At 35.0% G+C, this 22,218-nt stretch overlaps 1 protein-coding gene across 1 annotated transcript; it reads left to right on the top strand.

Annotated features, from left to right (window-relative positions):
* Positions 1-19,080: 19,080 nt before the first annotated feature.
* On the top strand, positions 19,081-21,952 carry LOC21398360 (zinc finger RNA-binding protein). The gene is made up of 4 exons (XM_010108353.2): positions 19,081-19,558; positions 20,117-20,244; positions 20,375-20,585; positions 21,244-21,952. The coding sequence occupies exons 1-4, from the start codon at positions 19,268-19,270 to the stop codon at positions 21,787-21,789; spliced, it is 1,176 nt and encodes a 391-aa protein (XP_010106655.1). The 5' UTR covers positions 19,081-19,267; the 3' UTR covers positions 21,790-21,952.
* The last annotated feature ends 266 nt before the right edge of the window (positions 21,953-22,218 follow it).

Genomic DNA, 22,218 nt, shown 5'->3' with positions numbered 1-22,218 from the left:
ATCCATCTACTTTAGGTTCCCAAATGAAGCTAATTTGGGTTCTTTCTGAAAACAAAGATCAAAACAGGATTTTTATACAAATTCAGTACAGTTCACGTGTGCACTGGTCAACCGATGACAGAGAAGTCGTTCTTCACCGGTTGGCCGGTGAACAGGGAACCGATCGACCAGTGGGAGCTGGACAGCTCGACTGACATGGCCGATCTGAAGAAAATAAGGCCAAAACCTGCAAATATAAGTTCCAATCTGAGATATTTCAAGAGAAAATTACCAAATCCAGGTTCAAATTACTAAATCAAGTCCAAAGAACCAATTTTCACCGTGATTTTACACCAAATCTATCAAAATCCAATTTAAACTAAAAATAGGTTTTTTTAACGGAAAAAATTCGAGATTCAAGAGAAGTTTTTCAGAAATCTGACCCCAAATCCTTCTTTTGACGTTGAAAACTCCTTGAAGTTCTTCTTTGGTCCAAGATTTTAGAAGATTTAACAAATTTTGAGGAAAGTGAGAGAGAAAGAGCATACGAGAGAAAGTGAGAGAACGGCAGAGAGAGGGAGAGTGAGAGGGAAATGACAGGAAAAGAGAGAGAAAGTTGAGGGTGCACGGGAAGGAAAGGAAGAAAAAAGAAGAAAGAAAAAGGAAAGAAAAGAAATAAAGAAAAATAAGGATAATTTCCAAAAGATATTTACAAAAGTAGAGTAGAAAGTGTGTGTCTACATATACTCTTATAGTGAAAATATAAATACTGAAAATATTTAAATCCTTTGGAAATATTTAAATTAAAATACCAGAAACATTTAATGAACATAATTAATTAGTTAAACTAGAATAGGCACACTAATAAATTCCAATTATATTAATTAATCATGTTTAATTCCTCGAGGTATTACAGCTCCACCCCCCTTAAAAAATTTCATCTTCAAAATTAAAGCTTATCTCAAAATGTAAACAGATGCGAATACTGGTCTTGCATCTTTGTTTCAAGTTCCCATGTCGCTTCCTCGACACCATGGTGTTGCCACAACACTTTCACTTGTGGGATCTCACAATAACGCAAACTTTTTATCTTCTGATCAAGAATATGAACCGGTACTTCCTTGTATGTTGCGTCATACTGTATCGGAACGTCATACCATTGTACCACGGCATCTGGATCAGGTTGGTATTTATGAAGCATAGAGACATGAAATACATCATGCACATAAGATAACTCAGGCAGTAGAGCAAGATGATATGCCACAACACTGAATCGTTGCACGATCGGGAATGGTCAAACGTACATTGGCGCAAGTTTCCCTTTTACACCAAAGTGAACAACTCCTTTGCGTGGGAAAACCTTCAACAAAATAAAGTCACCTTCTTGAAATTCTAAAGGTCTACGCCTTCTGTCAACATAGCTCTTTTGACTACTTTGAGCTATTAACAATCATTCCCGGATAAGAGCTATCTTCTCGTTATTTTCTTGAATAACTTTTAGTCCCGTAGTAAGTCGATCCTCTGGTTCCAACCAACAAAAAGGTGATCTACATGGTCGACCATAAAGAGCTTCAAATGGTGCCATACTGATACTGGCCTGATAGCTGTTGTTATAAGCAAACTTAGCAAGGTAAAGATATTTCTTCCAGTTTCCACCAAAGTCAATAATACAAGCATGAAGCATATCCTCCAGAATTTGAATAACTCTTTCAGATTGCCCATCAGTCTGAGGATGAGATGCCGTGCTAAAATTAAATTATGTTCCCATGGCTTCCTAGAAACTTTTCTAATACCTTACATTAAAGCGAGTATCACGATCATATGTGATGGTTAACGACACTCCATGAAGTCTGACGGTGTGTTCCAGATACAACTCTACCAATATCTTTTGGGAACACATTGCACGTAACGGTATGAAGTATGCAGATTTCGTTAACATGTCCACCACCACCCAGATGACATCGTGCTTCTGCTCAGTTCTCAGAAGTCCCATCAGAAAATTCATCATGATGTGTTCCCATTTCCACCCCGAAACAGGTAGAGGCTGCAATTCTCCCACAGGTTTTGGGTGCTCAGCTTTAATTCAGAGATAAATTACACATTCTGAAACATATTCACGAATGTCTTTCTTCATACCTCTCCACCAGTATTGTCTTTTAAGGTCTTGGTACTTCCAGGATGTATGACATATCGTGACTTATGAGCTTCATGCAAAATTGTCTTCTTAATCTCATCTACCTTAGGAATAGCTAACCGGTTCCGAAAATAAAGTGCTCCATCCTCCCAGATCTTCCAATCTTCAAGTTGTTCTCCGTTTTGAATTTGAATCCAAATTCCTTGAAGATGAAGATCCTGCCATTGATTTTGTTTGACTTGTTGCACAAGAGCTGTGGTGGAAATTAGATCATACACCATTGCCAGGTTATAATCCTCGTAGTACTGAAAATCATAATCGCTTATTACTTTAGTTTTTTTACAATCTTCTAAAGCCAATGACGCCAATGACCCTAAAGCCTTCTTGCTAAGGGCATCAGCAACCACATTAGCTTTTTCAGAATGATATTGCTGCGTGAAATCATAATCTTCCATATATTCCATCCATCTTCTTTGCATGAGATTTAGATCTTTCTGAGTAAACAAGTACTTCAAACTTTTATGGTCAGAGAAGACCTGAAACTTTGCCCCATAAAGATAACATATCCATATCTTAAAGCAAATATCACCACTGCCAACTCTAAGTCATGAGTAGGGAAGTTCTGTTCATGTGACTTTAATTGGCGAGATGCGTAGGCTACAAAACGTCCACCTTGCATCAAAATACATCCAAGTCCACTCCTCGACGCGTCAGAATATACTTCATATGGTTCATCGCTATTGGGTATGGTCAGGACTGGTGCACTTGTCAGTCTGGCCTTTAACTCTTGAAAGCATCTTCGCATTCAGCGTCCCATTCAAATCTAATTTCTTTCTTGGTCAACCGAGTCATCGGTACAGCAATGCTTAAAAAGTCTTTCACAAAACGCCGATAGTATCCTGCAAGTCTGAGAAAACTTTGAATCTCTGCTACATTCTTCGGCCTTTCCCATTGTAGCACAGTCTCAATCTTTGAAGGATCTACGGAAATTCCTTGTCTCGATACTACATGTCTGAGAAACTTCACTTCTGTTAGCCAGAATTCACATTTCTCATTCTTTGCATACAACTGGTACTCACAAAGAGTCTGAAGAACAATTCTCAAATGCTGCTGATGTTCTTCCCAAGTCTTCGAATAAACCAGGATATCATCGATGAAAACTATTACAAATTAATCCAAGTAAGGCCGGAAGAACCGGTTCATTAAATCCATGAATGCTACAAGAGCGTTCGTTAACCCAAAAGGCATCACCAGAAACTCAAAATGTCCATACCGAGTTTTAAAAGTAGTTTTCGGGATGTATTCCTCCTTAACTTTAAGCTGATGATATCCCGACCTCAAGTCAATCTTAGAGTAATACTGTGATCCACCCAACTGATCGAATAACTAATCGATCCTCGGCAATGGGTATTTGTTTTTCACAGTTACTCTATTCAATTGACGATAGCCAATGCACAACTGAAGAGATCCATCGTCTTCTTCACAAACAACACAGGTGCGCCCCATGGGGAAGTGTTATTCCTAATATACCATTTTTCCGCTAACTTGCCAAGTTGCTTATTCAATTCTTTCATTTCAGCAGGTGTCATTCGGTAAGGAGGAATAGAAATAGGAGTCGTTCCCGGTATCAAGTCAATATTAAATTCAATCTCTCAATCTGACGGTAAACTGGGTAACTCATCCGGAAAAACATCCGCAAATTCATCTACCACAGGAATTTCCGTATTATCTCCAATTACCTCGGGTTCACCTTCTAAAGTAAGAAGGGAAGAAAAGCAGGCTAGGTTTTTCCGTCCTCCAACGATATATCTCAATAGTCATTCTTCCAGGACTGGGTTCATGTCCACTTGATAAGTAATTACCGCTCCAGAATTGGTCATCAAAGTTACTCTCCTACGGTGACTATCAACAATTACACCGTATTTTGATAACCAATCCATTCTGAGTACTACATCAAATAGACTCATCAGAAGGATAACTAGGTCAGCTCTCAATCGCTCACCTCCAATCATGATTCCACATGATCTACACACACTAATTATCTCCACACGTCCCAGTGGGGAGTTCAAAATCATCAGGGTTTCCAGGTTCTCAGATTTCAATTTCAAAGTTTGAACAAAATAACTTGATATAAAAGAATGAGTAGCACCCGTATCAAACAATATGTGAGCTAAAGAATGTGAGACCAGAATCATACCCTCAATAACAGTGTTGCTGGCCTGACCTCCAAAACTGCCTCTTGTCAGGGTATAAACTTATCCTTGTACTTTCCCCTTTCCTCTATCACTAACATTGGGCCTCTGGTTCCCTGACCTATACTGTTGTGGCGGAGGTAATTGCATTGATCTCGATACTTGAGGCTGAAACCGTGGGTAATACGGCAGTAGGAGGAAGTGGCATTGGTGTTGACAATTGTGGCTGGTATGGTGGCATAAACCACAATAACATCTCCTGACTGTAGGAGGTGTCACTCTGAAGCTATTGAGTCGGCGACCGATTCTGATTAGGGCAATTTCTTATAATATGGTCAATCTGCCCACAATGATGGCACCTGGGTCTATAAGGACCATTTCTATCACTTCTAAATGAACTACTGCCACCACTGACCATCTCTCCACTGCTCTACCCCTCATTACGGTTCCTTCTACTACTCTGCTATGGCCTGCTTGAAGCAAAAGGTCCACCTAAAACAGAAGCTCGCCCGGTTGTTTCCCTGCTTTGATAAAAGGCTTAATTATCCTGTTCCACACTTGTAGCAGCTGCCACTAATTCCCGGTAGTTATGAATCCTTAGAGCCACCAATGACCTCCTTATCGAGCTCTTAAGACCTTTTTCAAACTTAAGGTTCTTTAGGTGTTCAGACTCCACCAGAGATGGCGCAAACCGGGATAAATCATTAAACTTAGCCTCATATTCCATCGCCGACATATCACCTTGTTGCAAGGAAATAAACTCCATTGCCTTTTCATCTCGATAACTCTGAGGGAAGTATTGTTCATTGAAGAGGGCTTCAAAGTGATCCCAAGTAATTACCGCAACATCATGCCTTCTCCTTACTTGCTTCCACCAAGTACTCGCTTGGCCTTCCAACTTATACACCGTGAATTCCACCCAGTACTCCTCCGGTACTTTCATGGTGTTCAGATGTTTCACTATCAAGTCAAACCAGTATTCAGCCTCCTGGGGTCCATCCTCACTGTTGAATGTAGGGATAGGTCCACGTCTGAATTCACGAAAATAGTTTTTTTTTCTATCTTCAGCCGGTTGCTTATTCTAAGCTCAGGTGGCCATCCCTTGGAAGGCGGCATACATGGCATCCATGAATTCCTCATTTTGTGGTGCCGGTTGTTTAATTGAACTACGACGCGACGTCATCTCCTTTAACTGAAAAGAAACTAGACTGTTTAGTAGATTCCTGGTGTCATATATGTATGTATAATTACGTGGTTTATAAACCTAAGGCTCTGATACTAAGTCTTGTCACGCCCCAAAACAGGGGTTAGTGACATGAAGACTCGTTTAGAAGTTAAACATGATTAAGAAAATAATTAAACATTTAGAAACATAATAATCAAAATCAAAAGTAAAATATTTAAGAAATTTCTAAACAAGCCCCACATTTTACTGAAATTAGATTACGAGAAAGTGATGGGGACTTTCACACTTTCTGAATAAAAAAAAAAAACAAGCTTTAAACCAAGCCTCTGGCATCATTCAGGCTTCACCCACAGAATATACAATATTGTACATACATGAACATGTAAATAACATTTACAGACATCAACCACATTTTAGAAATTTAAAGTTTAGAGTCTCAGAATTTACAATCCTTACATTTGTACACAAGGATAAAGGGCACTGTCCTCACTTGATCAGACGGTAGCAACTACTTCAGCTACTCAGCACTGCTTCTAGCGTCACCTGGGAGGAGTTTAATATTTATTGAAATAAGAAAACGTGAGCGGAAGGTCCAGTAGGATGTATTTTGGAATAAACTTTATAAATTAGTAAATAAGTGAAGGAATAAATAAATAAAAGAATAAATAAATAAAGATATTCAATTTTGACATGACAGCCAGAACCCAACATCTTTTTTTTCAGAAAGGAAGTATAAACTTTAAATTTCGTATTACAGGCATCAATCAGCAAGTAATTTATGTTATGATAAATTACTTACACAACCACAACCACAAGCCTTATCACCACCATAGTGGCCCGGTACGGGTTCCGGGTTCTGTCCCCGAGGATACTCGCTACATATCTTTTCTAGGCCATCAGCAGGTTTACCAGTTCACAAGATATCTTGTCTTAAGAAATCGTTCATTAAAACTTTGAAATAGTTCATTATAATTCCAATAGCTAAAATCAAGCTATTGTATTAAAATGCATTTCTTTCGCAACCATGTCCTTTCCTTAAAACATTTGTAAGGCCAAAACTCTTTAAAAACAAGCTATCAAAGAAAATGAAGCATAAAATGTAATAAGATATTTATTATTTATTTAATAAAAGAGTTTATTCATCATTTTATGTGTATATATTTGTGAATATTTTATGAATATCAATGAAAATTTCATGATTATTTATGTGACCTTAAACATTGAAAATAAGTGTTATATGCGAGAGGATAATGTTTAAGGATAATAATAAAAAAGCAATGTTCGTAATAAATTTAATTAAAGTTCAGAATCTTTAATTAGAACATTACTAATACATGTCATTCCCATTTAGAATGGAACGGTGTTATCCGCACTGTTAATATGATAAGATATTGAATGAGTGTATTACGCATAATGAGATTATGTGGAACAAGGACACAGACACAATATGAATTTCTAATAATTTCCATTAAGTATAGAAATTCTAATTGCGTATACCAATGGTCATATATAGAATGATCTTAATCTTGAGTTCTTAACAGACTCCTATTTATGGATTTGTGTCTTTTGATTTACTCGGTACGGATTCTGAGACCCTGAATCTTATTCCTTGTATTTTGGAGACATGATGAAGTAGGTAGCCGGGAATGTTATTATACGAGATTGAATCCATTCCTTCTTGAGAAAGACGCAGATAAATAATTCTCTTGAGTGTTGATTCGGTACTTGGATTAGTAAGAACGCTCTAGTTCATGAATGTGTTTTATGAATCACTATCCATTAGAGAATCAATGGTACTCAAGGATGAAGATATAATTAGAGAGGTTAACAGATTTTACCTAGCTCTAATTATGAATTATTTATGGATGATTAATCTATATGCAGTGACTATATCAAATGAACACTTCACAGTTTATAGTGGAGTAACTATTGGAATTAATAGAATTAATTAATTAATTAAAGTGTTTAGTTAATTATTAATTTTATTGGAGCTCAGGATTATAAGTCCATTAGTCCCCGCGTCGTCCTTGTAATAGTAACAGACACAAAGCACAAAATGAGAATTTTAGAATTATGGAATTCTAAAATTAAACACTCAGAAATAATTAATTGAGAAGTAATTATTATAATTTAAATAATGAGATTATTTAAATTTGAATTTGAACACATCTAGATTTATCAATTTAAACTTATTTGATAAGTTGTTCAATTTATAATTCAAATTAATTTAAGTTTGACTTAAATTGGAATTTGAATTTGAATAAAGATTGGACTGCAGGATAAATGATGATTTTATCTTCATTCCCTATCTGTAATTGGCGCCACACAGGGATGAGAATTCCTACACATGGCCGGCCACGTTAAGGATAAGGAAGAGAAGATTTTGTTCCAAATTCAAATAGAAGATAATTAACAAGCTTTATCTTGGAGATAGAGATTGGATTCCTTCTAGCAGTTTGACTTCTACTCTATAAATAAGAGAATAATAGAAAATTATGAGACACAATTTTTGACATTTTTTTAGAGTGTGGCCGAACTTCTCTATAGAGTGAGAAGGAAAAAGTTTTCTCCAAAAATTCCATATCGTGCATGCGTTGGTGTTTGTGAAAATTTGAGTGTTTATTCTAACCCGTTTTGTCCCAGGTGTGCCCACACACTCGTCTTCGTAGATTCTAAAAATTAACGTGGAAGACATTGGTTTTCTAAACACAAGGGTTTGGAGCAAGGATTGTTCGAAGTCAAAGAACTCAAGTTATCATCCTAATCGGCCGCCAGGTATTATTCATAATTGAGTTCTTAATAAATAAATTAATGTGATTAATTTATTCATGCATAAATTAATATAATCTATAGAGTATCTCAAAGGTTTTATGAAAATTTTTGTTATACTTGATCCGCTATCCCCACGCTTCCGCATCCGAATTCGATTCGGAAACCAACAATTGGTATCAAAGCGGTCTATAGACGATATTAATTTATGCTCCGATTGTGTGATAATCAAAAAATTAGTATATTAAATATGTGATATTTAATTATGTATGTATGTGATGGGTAGACACTTACATTTATGGATGTTTATAGTTAATTCATGTTGATGAATGTGTGGATGATGGATTTGATCGTTAATTATATGGTTTCATAGATCGCATTAAATTCATTTAAATTAAATTATTTGTAATTTTATTCAGGATTAAAATTATTGTAATTTTAGAATTTAAGTAGAATTAAGGTTTTGATTTTGAATCAAAAGAAGCCCGGAAGACCAGCCATGGAGCCGGCTAGGTCGCTGCCCAGTCGCTGCCTCACAGCAGCCCATGCCCGTAGACCCCGCTGCCCCTGCACTGTGTATTGTTTTCCTTAGTGTTGCCACTGTCTGCGCGCAACCAGTGGTTTGGAACCACAACTTACGCATGTACTAAATGGCCGCAAGGAAGCATAGCGAACGAGGACCGTGTGATGGCCCTATGATGGCTGTTTGGGCCAAAGGCCCATGATGCTTTCTCTAGGCATTAATGCCCGCGCATGGTTACACGGCTTAATAGCATACCCATGCAACTTAATAGTTATATATATATATATATATTATAAAAGGTTATAAGGATTAAATACATTATTATATATATACGATATATAAATATATATAAGAGTCATAATTATTAATTATTATTGGATAATAATTATAATTATAATTATGTATATAAATTAAATAATTTTATTTGGCTAAAATAATTTAGTAATTTTCTTATTGGAAGGAAATTATGGGTAAATTATTTTTAACTAATGTCAAAATTATTTAGACTTATTGGCCCACTAGGGTTTTGAACCCGAATTGTGCGAAATTTTTCTAGAAGAGTTCTGGAGCCCGAAAAAGGTGAAATCCAACCCGAAGATGAAGAACGAAGCCAAAGAATGAAGAATTCAAGAATCGAAGATCCGTTGATGTAACGGAAGAAAATAATTATTATAATTATTTATTTATTTGATTTGGTTGTAATTTATATTTTCTATGGGACCCGGTCAAATCCATCTCAATAGCCGATTGCATATATTTATATTTTATGTTGATAATTATATATTATATGTTCATGCATATAACATGCCATATAGATATAATATGCCTACTCATATGTTTTATAACATGCCATGCATACACGCGCATTTATTATTATTTATTTTATTTATTTAAAAGAGTTTTAAAAGGATAAAATAAAATAAGAACCATGAGCTAAAATCGATTTAATATGATTAAATTGATTTAAGTTGCAAAATTGATTTGTAAAATAATGTTATATGTGAAATTGAATTTAAGAGTTAAATTTTAGAATTTTACATGCCCGAAAAATAAATTGTTCATTTATTGGGTCTTGAAAAACATGATATGATTTTCAAATAAAATACATATTTGTAAAATAATGAGGGGGAGAGGGTTGTATGACAATATGACCCACTGGTCTCCATCATTAGTTCAACACCGTGAGATTCGAAAGGGGCTTTGCAGCGGCACCGATTCCACACTCCCTACGGAAAGTGTTCTTTCGGATCAATAACAAGGTTGACTTCCTAGCGATAGGATTCAAGGATGTATTTCCTATTTGACCTACCCTAAGGCGGCACTCCGGAGTTAAGTCTATAGAATCTAAAATGATGGGTTACACTCATAGAAATAAAATCAGTTTGTTGATTATGTTTTTAACCAAAATAACGGTAGTTGATAAATATGAAAATATGAGATATTTTGAATATATTTATTCATTGAGAAGGTCTCAGTTCGATTTGTGAATATTTTGGCCTACCCTACGGCGACACTATATTTGTGGAAAATTGGATTATCGTTGGCACCCAAAATTAAAACAAGATTTATGTATTTTTCATGTGCATCATGCATCATATTTAATTGTGCTAAAAAATTCACATGCCTTGATATTCATGCACATAAATTGATTAGATGAATATTCTACTTATTTCCAATATGTCAAATCCTATAATCTCGCTACATGAAACTGAAACACTGACTAGATATAAACTATGACAAGTGGTAAAATAAATAACTCACATTCATGTGATGAATATAAGTTTGTTCCAAATGGAGGATTCGGGAGTTACTACTCATGTTTATTTTCTTTATTCAGTCTTAGATGTCACAAGGAAAAACATTTCCACTGAAATAAAGGAAAAGAATCAAGCAAATACGATTTGGTAGTTCTAAAAATATGTTTTAGTAAAAAGGTGATTCCTTATCCTAGATAGTAGATTCGGGAATAACTAATCATGTTTATTTTCTTTATTAAGTCTTAGCCCTTAAATGGAAATTGTTTCCACCTAAACAAAGAAGTAGAATCAAAGTAAATAAGATTTACTAATTCTAGAAACATCTTTAGTAGAGGGTGATTCCTCGTCCTGGATAGTTGATTTAGGAGCAACTAATCATGTTTGGTTTTCTTTACAAAATATTAGTTCTTACAAACAACTTGCCGTAAGGGACTACACAATGGTAGGAATACCACGAGGGTATTGGCAAAAATAGTGGGAGAAGTTAGACTTCAATTTTGTAAATACCGTGTTATGAACAATGTTTATTTCCCTCCAGGCATTAAGAGAAATTTGATTTCTAATTCCAAATTATTTGAACAATTGCCTTTAGTAATAATCTAGTCCACATCTTTCGAAATAGTTTCAATATTTGTTCTGGATATTTGGAAACAGTTTATTACCGTTTAAACCGATGTTTGGCTCATTGCGTAATGTTGAAATGTTTAAAAGTTGCCGAACCTAAGAATAAGAAGCAAAGGATTTCTCACGATAATAATACATATCTGTGGCATCTTAAGCTTGGTCATATTAACCTAAACAGGATTGAAAGACTGGTAAATGATGGTCCTTTACGTAAACTAAAAGTTAGTAAGCTTCGAGTCTATGAATCTTATCTGGAAGGTAAAATGACCAAGAGGCCTTTCACGGCGAAAGGAGAAAGAGCTACAGAACCCCTTCAGCTAATACATTCGGATGTATGTGGACTGTTAAACATCCAAGCTAGAAGTGGTTACGAATATTTTGTCACCTTTATTAATGACTATTCGAGATATGGTTATGTTTACCTAATGCAATGGAAATCTGAAACTTTTGGAAAGTTTAGAGAGTTCCGAGCAGAAGTTGAAAAATAATTAGGTAAATCAATCAAGACACTTCGATCAGATTGAGGGGGTGAATACCTAGACAAAGATTTTTGGGACTTCTTAATTGAAGAAGGTGTGGTATCCCAATTGACTACACTCAGTACACCACAGCAAAATGATGTAGCTGAAAGGGGAAATCAGACTTTGCTCAACACGATAAGATTAATGTTGAGTTATTCTTCACTTCCTTTTCCGTTCTAGGGTTATGCCCTAAGAACCACCGTGTATATTCTGAATCTAGTACCATCTAAGTCTGTACCAAAGGCACCCCTAGAGTTGTGGAATGGTCGAAAGCTAGTTTTGAAGCTTATTCACATATGGGGGTGTTCGGCTCATGTGATGAAACAATTGTCTGGGTAGTTGGAACTAAGATCAGAAATATACATATTTATGGGATATGCAATAGGGATAAGAGGAGAATTATTTTATATAGTCACAAGAATCAAAGTGTATTTATATCGACAAATGCCACGTTTCTGGAGCATGACTATATGATAGTTTTCAAGCCCAAAAGCAAAGCAGTTCTAGAAAAGTTACTTTCCAATGAGATTGGACCACAACCAACAAAGAGTTATTGGAATGCTTAGAGATAAGACCACGATTCCTAATTAAACTCCTATGGCACCTCGTCGTAGTAGGAGGGTAAGCAAGTTACTTGACCGGTATACCGGGGAGGCCCAGATCATCGCTGCTGATGACGGTAAGGAGGATCCATTGACCTTTAAGGCTTCGATGGATGATTCTAATAAGGAAAAATGGCAAGCAACTATGAAACTCGAGATAGAGTCAATATATTCCAACTAAGTCTGGCAACATGTAGATCTACCTTAAGGGGTAAACCCTATTAGATACAAGTGGATCTTCAAGAGAAAGAGATGAGCGGATGAAAAAGTGGAGACTTACAAAGCAAGGCTAGGGGTTAAGGGTTACACCCAGAAATACGGAGTTGACTTTGAGGAAACTCTTTCATCGGAAGCCATGCTTAAGTCCATCCGGATACTCTTGGCCATATGAGCATATTTTGAATGTGAGATATGGAAGATAGATGTCAAGACAACTTTTCTGAATGGCTATCTTGAGGAAACCATCTATATAGATCAGCCAGAGGGTTACATAGAGGAAGACCAAAAGCAGAAAGTCTGCAAGCTGTTGATCAGTGCATGAAAATGCACCCTAAATACTGCTTTTGATTTATATAATATTAAAATATTTAAGCTTTAATTAAACAATTCCATTATTTTTATTCAGAATATTTTTAATTGGAATCTGTCTAGTTTTTGCTTAATTATTTACAGATGAAAGCAGTGTAAAAAACTACACAAGACGAAGCCATGAAAGCCATATTTTCAGCCCATCTGAGCCACATAAGCCGAGCCAATCAGAGAGAGCCACGCCTTCCTTCAGCCAAGCTAATTTCCGCGTGGGCCCTAGCTCTTCCACGTTCCCCGATGCTTCCTCGCGCGCGTACATAGCACGCCTATTCCCCAGCAAGCGCGTTCCTTCCACGCGACCATCACCGCGCGTCCAAGCTTCCCTCCGCGTGGGTCCCGCGTATCAGCGTGCCAACCCTGCGTCCATCCTGCGCACGCCAGCTGTCCCCGTGACACCCTCCTGCCAGCACACGCTAGCTCCCTTCCTCCACTCCGCGCGCGACACGTGGGGGCTATATTCCTTTCCTCCAACCAAGCTTCGACACGTGTCCAGATGAGTGCTAAATCTGGATTTCTTCTCCGCAAATGACCATATTTTTTTCCCAAATCAAATATATGATTTCTCCTAATTTATGTGTAATTTTATTTTGTTTCCATTTCTTTTGCAATTTTCTATTTTTATTGTTTGTTTCCTTATTTGACATGCAACCTCTGAACACTATAAATAGAGGGGTTAGCCTAAGGTTTGGAGAGCTTTGAATATTCAGTTTTCTGTCGTCTTGCTGTCACTCTCATATTTTCTCTCTAGAACTTGTGAGAATGTTTTGCAAGCTAGGCTAGAGTTCTCTTGGTGAGGTTAGAGATGAACTTCTGTTGAGTGACCCAATTCAGGATTTTGATTCCTTATGCTGTAAAGTTCAACATCTGAATGAATTAAATCTCATCTATTTTTCTATTGCTTTTCAAAATATTGTGTGCCAATTTTTATATAAGTTCAGTCACGCTTTTCTTATGTAATTCTGTCATGCATTGTTTTGTTATTCAAATTATTTTACAAATTATCTTTTACTGTAATATTGTCAAATTGATATATTGTTGATTTTATATAACTTGTAATAATAATATTTTCAGAGTCAACATAGAGGTTTAATTTATTCGGTCCTTTTATTTTGTGAATCAAAACTTAAATTGGTGAACGAAGCATTAGGGATTCTCGACACCTTACCATTTTTACTACTAAATTTTCTTAACAAATTTCCTCCATTTTATTTTATTTCCAACAAAATCACAAAAACTCTTCTTTTTCTTTAATTCACTTGCTATTTATCTTTCTCTTACGCTCTTATTTTACTTATATTTCTTGTTATTTTGATATCTCTCTGTGGATACGACCGCCCTTCTGTACTACAATTGACCGCTTCTGAACATCACTTTTGGGCGTTAATCAGCTGTCGAGATCCATTTATGGATTGAAGCAAGCTTCTAGATCATGAAACATCTAGTTTGATAAATGGATTTGATCAAAACCAAGATGTATCAAACAAAAGAAAAGAATATGTTATTGTTCTTCGCAAACCTGAATATATGATATTCAGTGGGAGTGGTTAGTCGTTGTCAGTTGAACTCAAGATCGATCATTGGTTAGCGTTGTAGTGTATCCTTAAGTGTATGAGGAAAGCAAGAAACTATAAGATAGTTTAGTCAATGAAAAAGTTGTCTTTTAGCTGGATACACAGACTTTGACTATGAGTCTTGCATGGATTTCGAGAGTCGACATCCAAATCTGTGTTCACACTAGGTGAATGAGTCATGATATGAAAGGTTGTTGGCAAAGTGTGACTGCTAATTCTATCATTAAGAGTTAATGTGTTGCAGCTTGTGAAGCAGCAAAAGAAAGCAACCTAACTCCATAAATTCTTAACTAATCTCGAAGTTGTTCCAGGCATAGATCAGTCATAGACACCTAGAAAGTTTAAGGATTGGAGAAATATTCTACTTGCTTTAGGACAAGTGGAAGATTGTTAGGAATGGTATCCTAGAAGCATAAGATGTAATATGATATTTATTATTTATGTAATAAAAGAGTTTATTCATCGTTTTATGTGTATATATTTGTGAATATTTTATGAATATCAATAAAAATTCTATGATTATTTATGTGACCTTAAACATTGTATATAAGTGTTATATGAGAGAGGATAATGTTTAAGGATAATAATCAAAAAACAATGTTCGTAATAAATTTAATTAAAGTTCAGAATCTTTAACTAGAACATTACTAATACATGTCATTCCCATTTAGAATGGAACAGTGTTATCCGCACTGTTAATATGGTGAGATATTGAATGAGTGTATTACGCATAATGAGATTATGTGGAACAGGGATACAGACACAATATGAATTTCTAATAATTTTCGTTAAGTATAGAAATTCTAATTGCTGAATCCTATTCCTTGTATTTTGGAGACATGATGAAGTAGGTAGCCGGGAATGTTATTATACGAGATGGAATCCATTCCTTCTTGAAAAAGAAGCAGATAAATAATTCTCTTGAGTGTTGATTCGGTACTTGGATTAGTAAGAGCGTTCTGGTTCATGAATGTGTTTTATGAATCACTATCCATTAGAGAATCAATGGTACTCAAGGATGAAGACATAATTAGAGAGGTTAACGGATTTTACCTAGCTCTAATTATGAATTATTTGTAGAGAATTGATCTATATGCGGTGACTATATCAAATGGACACTTCACAGTTTAGAAGTAATTAATGTCTATAATTTTGAGAGTGCAATTCCAAGTTTATAGTGGAGTAACTATTGGAATTAATAGCATTAATTAATTAATTAAAGTGTTTAGTTAATTATTAATTTTATTAGAGCTCAGAATTATAGGTCCATTAGTCCCCGCATCATCCTTGTAATTCTACCAGACACAAATGGCAAAATGGAAATTTTAGAATTATGGAATTCTAAAATTAAACACTTAGAAATAATTAATTGAGAATTAATTATTATTATTTAAATAATGAGATTATTTAAATTTGAATTTGAAAACATCTAGATTTATCCATTTAAACTTATTTGATAAGTTGTTCAATATAGAATTCAAATTAATTTAAGTTTGACTTAAATTGGAATTTGAATTTGAATCAAGATTGGACTACAGGATAAATGATGATTTTCTCTTCCTTCCCTATCTGTAATTAGCGCCACACAGGGATGAGAATCCCTACACATGGCCGGCCACATTAAGGATAAGGAAGAGGAGATTTTGTTCCAAATTCAAATAGAAGATAATTAACAAGCTTTATCTTGGAGACAGAGATTTGTTTCCTTCTAGAAGTTTGACTTCTACTCTATAAATAAGAGAATAATAGAAAATTGTGAGACACAATTTTTAACATATTTTTAGAGTGTGGCCGAAATTCTCTATAGAGTGAGAAGGAAAAAGTTTTCTCCAAAAATTCCACATCGTACATGCGTTGGTGTTTTTAGAAATTCGAGTGTTTATTCTAACCCGTTTTGTCCTAGGTATGCCCACACACACATCTTCATAGATTCTAAAAATTGACGTGGAAGACATTGGTTTTCTAAACACAAGGGTTTAGAGCAAGGATTGTTCGAGGTCAAAGAACTCAAGTTATCATCCTAATTGGCCGCCAGGTATTATTCCTAATTGAGTTCTAATAAATAAATTAATGTGATTAATTTATTCGTGCATAAATTAATATAATCTATAGAGTGCTCAAAGGTTTTATGAAAATTTTTGTTATATTTGATCCGCTATCCCCACGCTTCCGCATCCGAATTTGATTCGGAAACCAACACAAGAAATCCTACCTTTTAAGCACCAAACATGTGGCTAGCGTTGCGCTATCCTAGCCTCCGCTTCCTCGAAACCTTCAATTTGATTCTTCAACTAACATTGATACAAAACAATGCTTTAGGATTCATTTCTCATTCCTAAAGCAAATCAATCCCCATTATACACTTCGATTTCCTATTAGTGTGCTTTAATCCAATTTCAAGTTTCATAAATCATTTCATGTTTCAAATCATCATTCCAAGGATTTTCATCTAAAAACATGGATTAAATATGCTAATCCATCTACTTTAGGTTCCCAAATGAAGCTAATTTGGGTTCATTATGAAAACCAGGGTCAAAACAAGGTTTTTATATAAATTCAGTACAGTTCACATGTGCACCGGTCGACCGGTGACAGAGAAGTTGTTCTTCACCGGTCGGCCGGTGAAGAGGGAACCGGTCGACCGGACCGGTCGACTAGTGGGAGCTGGACAACTCGACCGATATAGCCGATCCGAAAAAAAAAACAAGGCCAAAACCTGCAAATCCAAGTTCCAATCCGAGATATTTCAAGGGAAAACTACCAAATCCATGTTCCAATTACTAAATCAAGTCCAAAGAACCAATTTTTCCCAATTTTCACCGTGATTTTACCCAAAATCCATCAAAATCCAATTTAAACTAAAAATAGGTTTTTCTAACAGAAAAAATTTGAGATTCAAGAGAAATTTTTAAGAAATCTTACCCAAAATCCTTCTCTTGATGTTGAAAACTCCTTAAAGTTCTTCTTTGGTTCAAGATGTTGGAAGATTTAACAAATTTTGAGGAAAGTGCGAGAGAGAGCATACTGGAGAGAGTGAGAGAATGACAGAGAGAGAGAGGGTGAGAGGGAAACGACAGGAAAGGAGAGAGAGAGAGAGTTAAGGGTGGACAGGAAAGAAAAAAAGACAAAAGAAGAAAGAAAAAGAAAAGAAAAGAAATAAAGAAAAATAATGATAATTTCTAAAAGATATTTATAAAAGTAGACTAGAAAGTGTGTCTGCATATACTTTTGGAATGAAAATATAAATACTGAAAATATTTAAATTCAAATACCAAAAATATTTAATGAACATAATTATTTAATTAAATCAGATTAGACACACTAATAAATTTCGATTATCTTAATTAATCATGTTTAATTCTTCGAAGTGTTACACAAATGCTATAAAGTTGAAATTTATTCTATCGAAAACTTGCCTTGGTTAGTGATTGAGTTGATCATTATTATTTTACATATTCAGAGAGTAAATTGTCAAATATAAGAAGTATATGCTAGGGGCAATAAGGTAGTGGTTTACTCCCTCCTTTTCTTATAGAATGAAAAATTTTCAATTTCACCAATTAAAAAAAAATACAGACAGAAAAGTAAGAATTTCATTTATTAAATTATATGTTCTCATGAATGCAACAAATACACATCTTTTTCAAAAATTAAAATAAAATTACTAATAAAAAAGCAGAGATTTCTTTGAAGTTCTTACCTGGTTTTAAATTATTGAGACTGTGCGTTAACTCTCCAACTCTTCTGCATATGGAAACTGCATGTTGGCAAATGCTAAAGAATAAGATCTAATTTCTAACCCTTTATCCCGGTGAAAGCAATTTTTTAAGGAAATACCTATACACACAATCTAACTCTTGAGAAGCAGTCAAATCCTATTATATATAGTACTAAAAAACCTCCATCAAATAAATAAATAAATAAAGCAGGATTATACATCATTATTGATAAGTATTTTTATAGATTCTTTAGCAATATCTTTTTTTTTTTTTTAAAGCAACAGAAAATGACGTAAATCAAAACAACAAAGAAGATGTTTTAAAATATTTTAAAAAGAAAAATTACATAGTAATTATTATAATAACATTAACATTTTACACTATGAAACTACATTGTAATTATTCTAATGTTTTTAATTTTTACTACTAAAATATTTTTTACTTTTTTGAAATATTTCAAACTAGTAAAAGGCATGTCGTGCGGCATAATCTTCTGTCAATCAGGCCAAGCCCAACTAGCGACGAGTCTTCTTTGATTGAATTGGGCTCAAATCTCACGCATGAGAGAAAAGCACCGAAAATAGTAAAAAATAAGTCAATAGATCAATTTTTAATTATAAAAATTAATAGGTTATAATTTGTTAAGTTATAATTCATAATTAGATAAGTTATATTTCATAATTAGATAAATTATGAATAAATTTGTCAAGTTATAATTTATAGTCAGACAAATAATAGATAATAACTTATCAATTTATAATCAAACAAGTTATAGATAAAAATAATAATTTAACTTTCTTCCGATGGACTGCTTTAGATCCGCCCATTATCAGCCCACGATGAAACAAATCAATCTTTACCGTCCAAATCTTCAACCTTTGAAAAAAAAAAAAAAAAAAAAAGTTAATAATAAAATTAAAAATAAAATAAAAATTTCTCTCTCCCTCTCTCCAAGCAAGTGTTCCTGAATCTAGACTTCACTTCCATGGCAGAATCGCAGATAGCCTTCTCTTCTGCACTTTGATCAAACCAATTAAGCCCTAACCCTAATTTTTCCTTACAAATTGATAATCCCTAACCCTAACCCTATCTCAAATTCCCAATGTTCGATCCATCACAATTCACATACACCAATCTATCCTCTCATTTCCCTGACCAATTGCACACTACAAACCCTAACAATCCTTACTTTCCTGTTCCTCAACCATTTCTTTCATCTTCTCTAACCTCGGAGCCCTACATTCACCCACCAGGGACTGACCCACTTCCCAATTGGGGGTCCCTCCAATTGACTAGCGGTGAATTCCAAGCCAAACCGCCGAATTCTGAAGACCCAAATTCAGCTTCTCAGAATTGGGTCGTCAAACAATCTGCACCAATCAGATATGACGCTGTGAGTTGGCTGATTAATTTGTTTTTTTTTAGATTAATTTCTGAGGTTTGATGTGAATTTTAACTGGGAAATTGGAATTGTTGAGGTGAGGTTTCGTTTTCTGCTATACATATTTTGATGTTGGTCAAAATTGAATATTTTTTTCTGTTGTACTGAGTTTGGTTGTATGATTGATGAATTTGGTTATTTTGAATTGTGGCAAATTAATTAGTAAGACTAGAATTGTATCGTTGACATTCTCTATTTGCTAATGAGTTTAGTAAGAATGTCTAAATAAAGTATTTGACAAGAACACATGGATTTAAAAATCGTTCAAAAAATAGTGAAAACATCTATGTGTTGTATAGCTTCAGCCTTCAGAGTTGTAGTGGAATCCAGATTTAAGGGAGTGCTCTTAAGACAAAATGGAGTGAAATATGCAAGTATGCATTATATATACGATTACACAAATATATAAAATTTATACGCTTTCGTAGGTTCAAGTGCTGGAATTCTGTATTTTGCATTTTTTATTTTGCACACTTGATTTTTGAAGATACGATATCTTACTGTTTGCAGCTTGCAAAACCTGAGAATGAAAATTCATTGCTTACCACAAGCTCAAATTCCTTTTGGACGCATCAACCTCCTGCAACTAATGTAACGGCGATTGTTCCTCAGCAAACTGAGGCCAGCCAGACAATAAGGTATGATTTTTATAATGGCAAAGATGTTCTGAGACAATTTATTCGGTAAGAACCGTAATAGGAATTAGAAAGTGAGATTTAATCCTGCAAGTGCAATGTTAACTTCCTCTAATATAATCATCAATACCAGTTTTCCAAACCAAACAAGCAGCATAGGGGGACAAGTAACATATGGAACGCCGACAATGGCTACTAGTGTGGAGTTGGAGATGAAGAAAAGAAAAATTCTGGGCTGTGGTACAGCTCTTGATTCTGTAAGAATGTGCACAATCTGCAATGTTGCTTGCAATAGTGAAGAAGTGTTCAATAAACATGTGGCCGGGCGAAAGCATGCAGCTCAAGTGAGTTACAAGAGTGCTGCTTTATAAAGATGCAAATGATGATGGCTCATTTGTTTTGTTTTTCAAGATTTGGCTGCATAGTAATTGTGTCCATGTATTTGCAGTATTCGGTTTGTCTATTTTACTATTGGTATTGAGGTTGGTTTTTTTTTTTTTTTTTTTTTTTTTTTTGGCTCGAATACTAATGGTATTGAGTTTGTACATAAACCCCGAAATTTTTGAGCTTCATTGAAGTCTTCCTTTGGAATATTTTTGGGAATTCTTTGGTACTGGGACCCTGATAGTTGCCATTCATTAAGCTAAGTAGGTTCTAAGGATTACCCATGGATAGACAAGTTCAGAATTTGTGGTCAATGAAGTTTAAAGGGGATGGAAAAGGGCTTTGTTCATTCCAGTTAATCTTTGTTTTTATGTATAATGTCAAATACTCGTATTGAAATACAATTCCGATGAAATCTAGACATGACTTGTAAGATATGTCAAGTACTTCCTAGATGTATGTGTAAATTTTAAAAATCTTTTCGGTATAGTTTGTTTACGGTATTTAGTTGAAGTTCCTTCTATCTACCAAATGCTAGCTTGGCTTTGTTTAATAATCTCCATTCTTTATTATACTGCTTCCGTTCTGTATTATAACCGGTCTTGGTTCATTTTGTAGGCTGCTTTAGCAGCTTTAGGTGACATTGGACCGTACTTTGCTGCAGTTCGAGCTCAATTCAACGGCACTCCAAAGAAATTCCCAAAGAAAATCAAGTTTGTTCAATCTGCATGGTGTGAAGTTTGCAAAATCAACTGCAACAGCAACGATGTATATGTCAGTCACTTATCGGGAAAGAAGCACCAGAAGAACTTGGAGCAACTGAACAAGTTGCAGAATAATCCCAGTTCCACTTCTTCCTCAACAATCTCATCATCTTCTTCATCGACTCCAATGATTGGTCCGGCAGAAAACCCTGAGGCCAACAAGAGTAAAAATGTTGTTGACGCGCCGAAATCATTGAAAATTCCTACGGGAGAGGATTTGGAGGCGAAGAGAAAGAAGATTGTGAAAGCCGGAGGAGCAGCTGGTGCCATTAGAACCTGCGCCATATGCAATGTGGTGTGCAATAGCCAAACAGTTTTCAACTTCCATCTTGGTGGCCAAAAGCATGCAGACATGGTGAAGAAATTAAAAGCAGCCGGAAAGGAAATTGCAGGTCCTTAGAGAAGTTAGGACTCTTGGTAAATGTTTTGCAAATTGCGACCTTTGTGTGTATGCTTTTTGCCTTTTGAGTGTTTGATTTGGTGGCGATGAGAGTTCCAATTCAAACAGATTCCTTGTATTATTATTATTATTATTATTATCCTTTTCCTCTCTATTTATTCCTCCAGCCATTGTAATTAGGAATAGAAATTGTTGTAAATCTATACCTGGTGATGAAAATACAAAATTGGATGAAAAAAGAAAATAGTAGTTGGGCTTTTTTAAGTTAAGCTAGGTTCTAAACCTTGACTAAATTGACCCTTAGATGATTCCTTATCGATAGGGCAGAAAAATAAAAGATAAAAAATAAAAAATAAAAAATAGAACCTACAAGTTCCCTTATTTTCATATCAAACTTGATACTTTGGATTTTTTTTTTTTTTGAAAGGG

This window comes from Morus notabilis, unplaced genomic scaffold (genome assembly GCF_000414095.1).
Source record: "Morus notabilis unplaced genomic scaffold, ASM41409v2 Scaffold70, whole genome shotgun sequence".
NCBI lineage: Eukaryota > Viridiplantae > Streptophyta > Magnoliopsida > Rosales > Moraceae > Morus > Morus notabilis.
The sequence above is the reverse complement of the archived record's forward strand: the minus strand, read 5'-3'. Positions and strand labels throughout refer to the sequence as shown.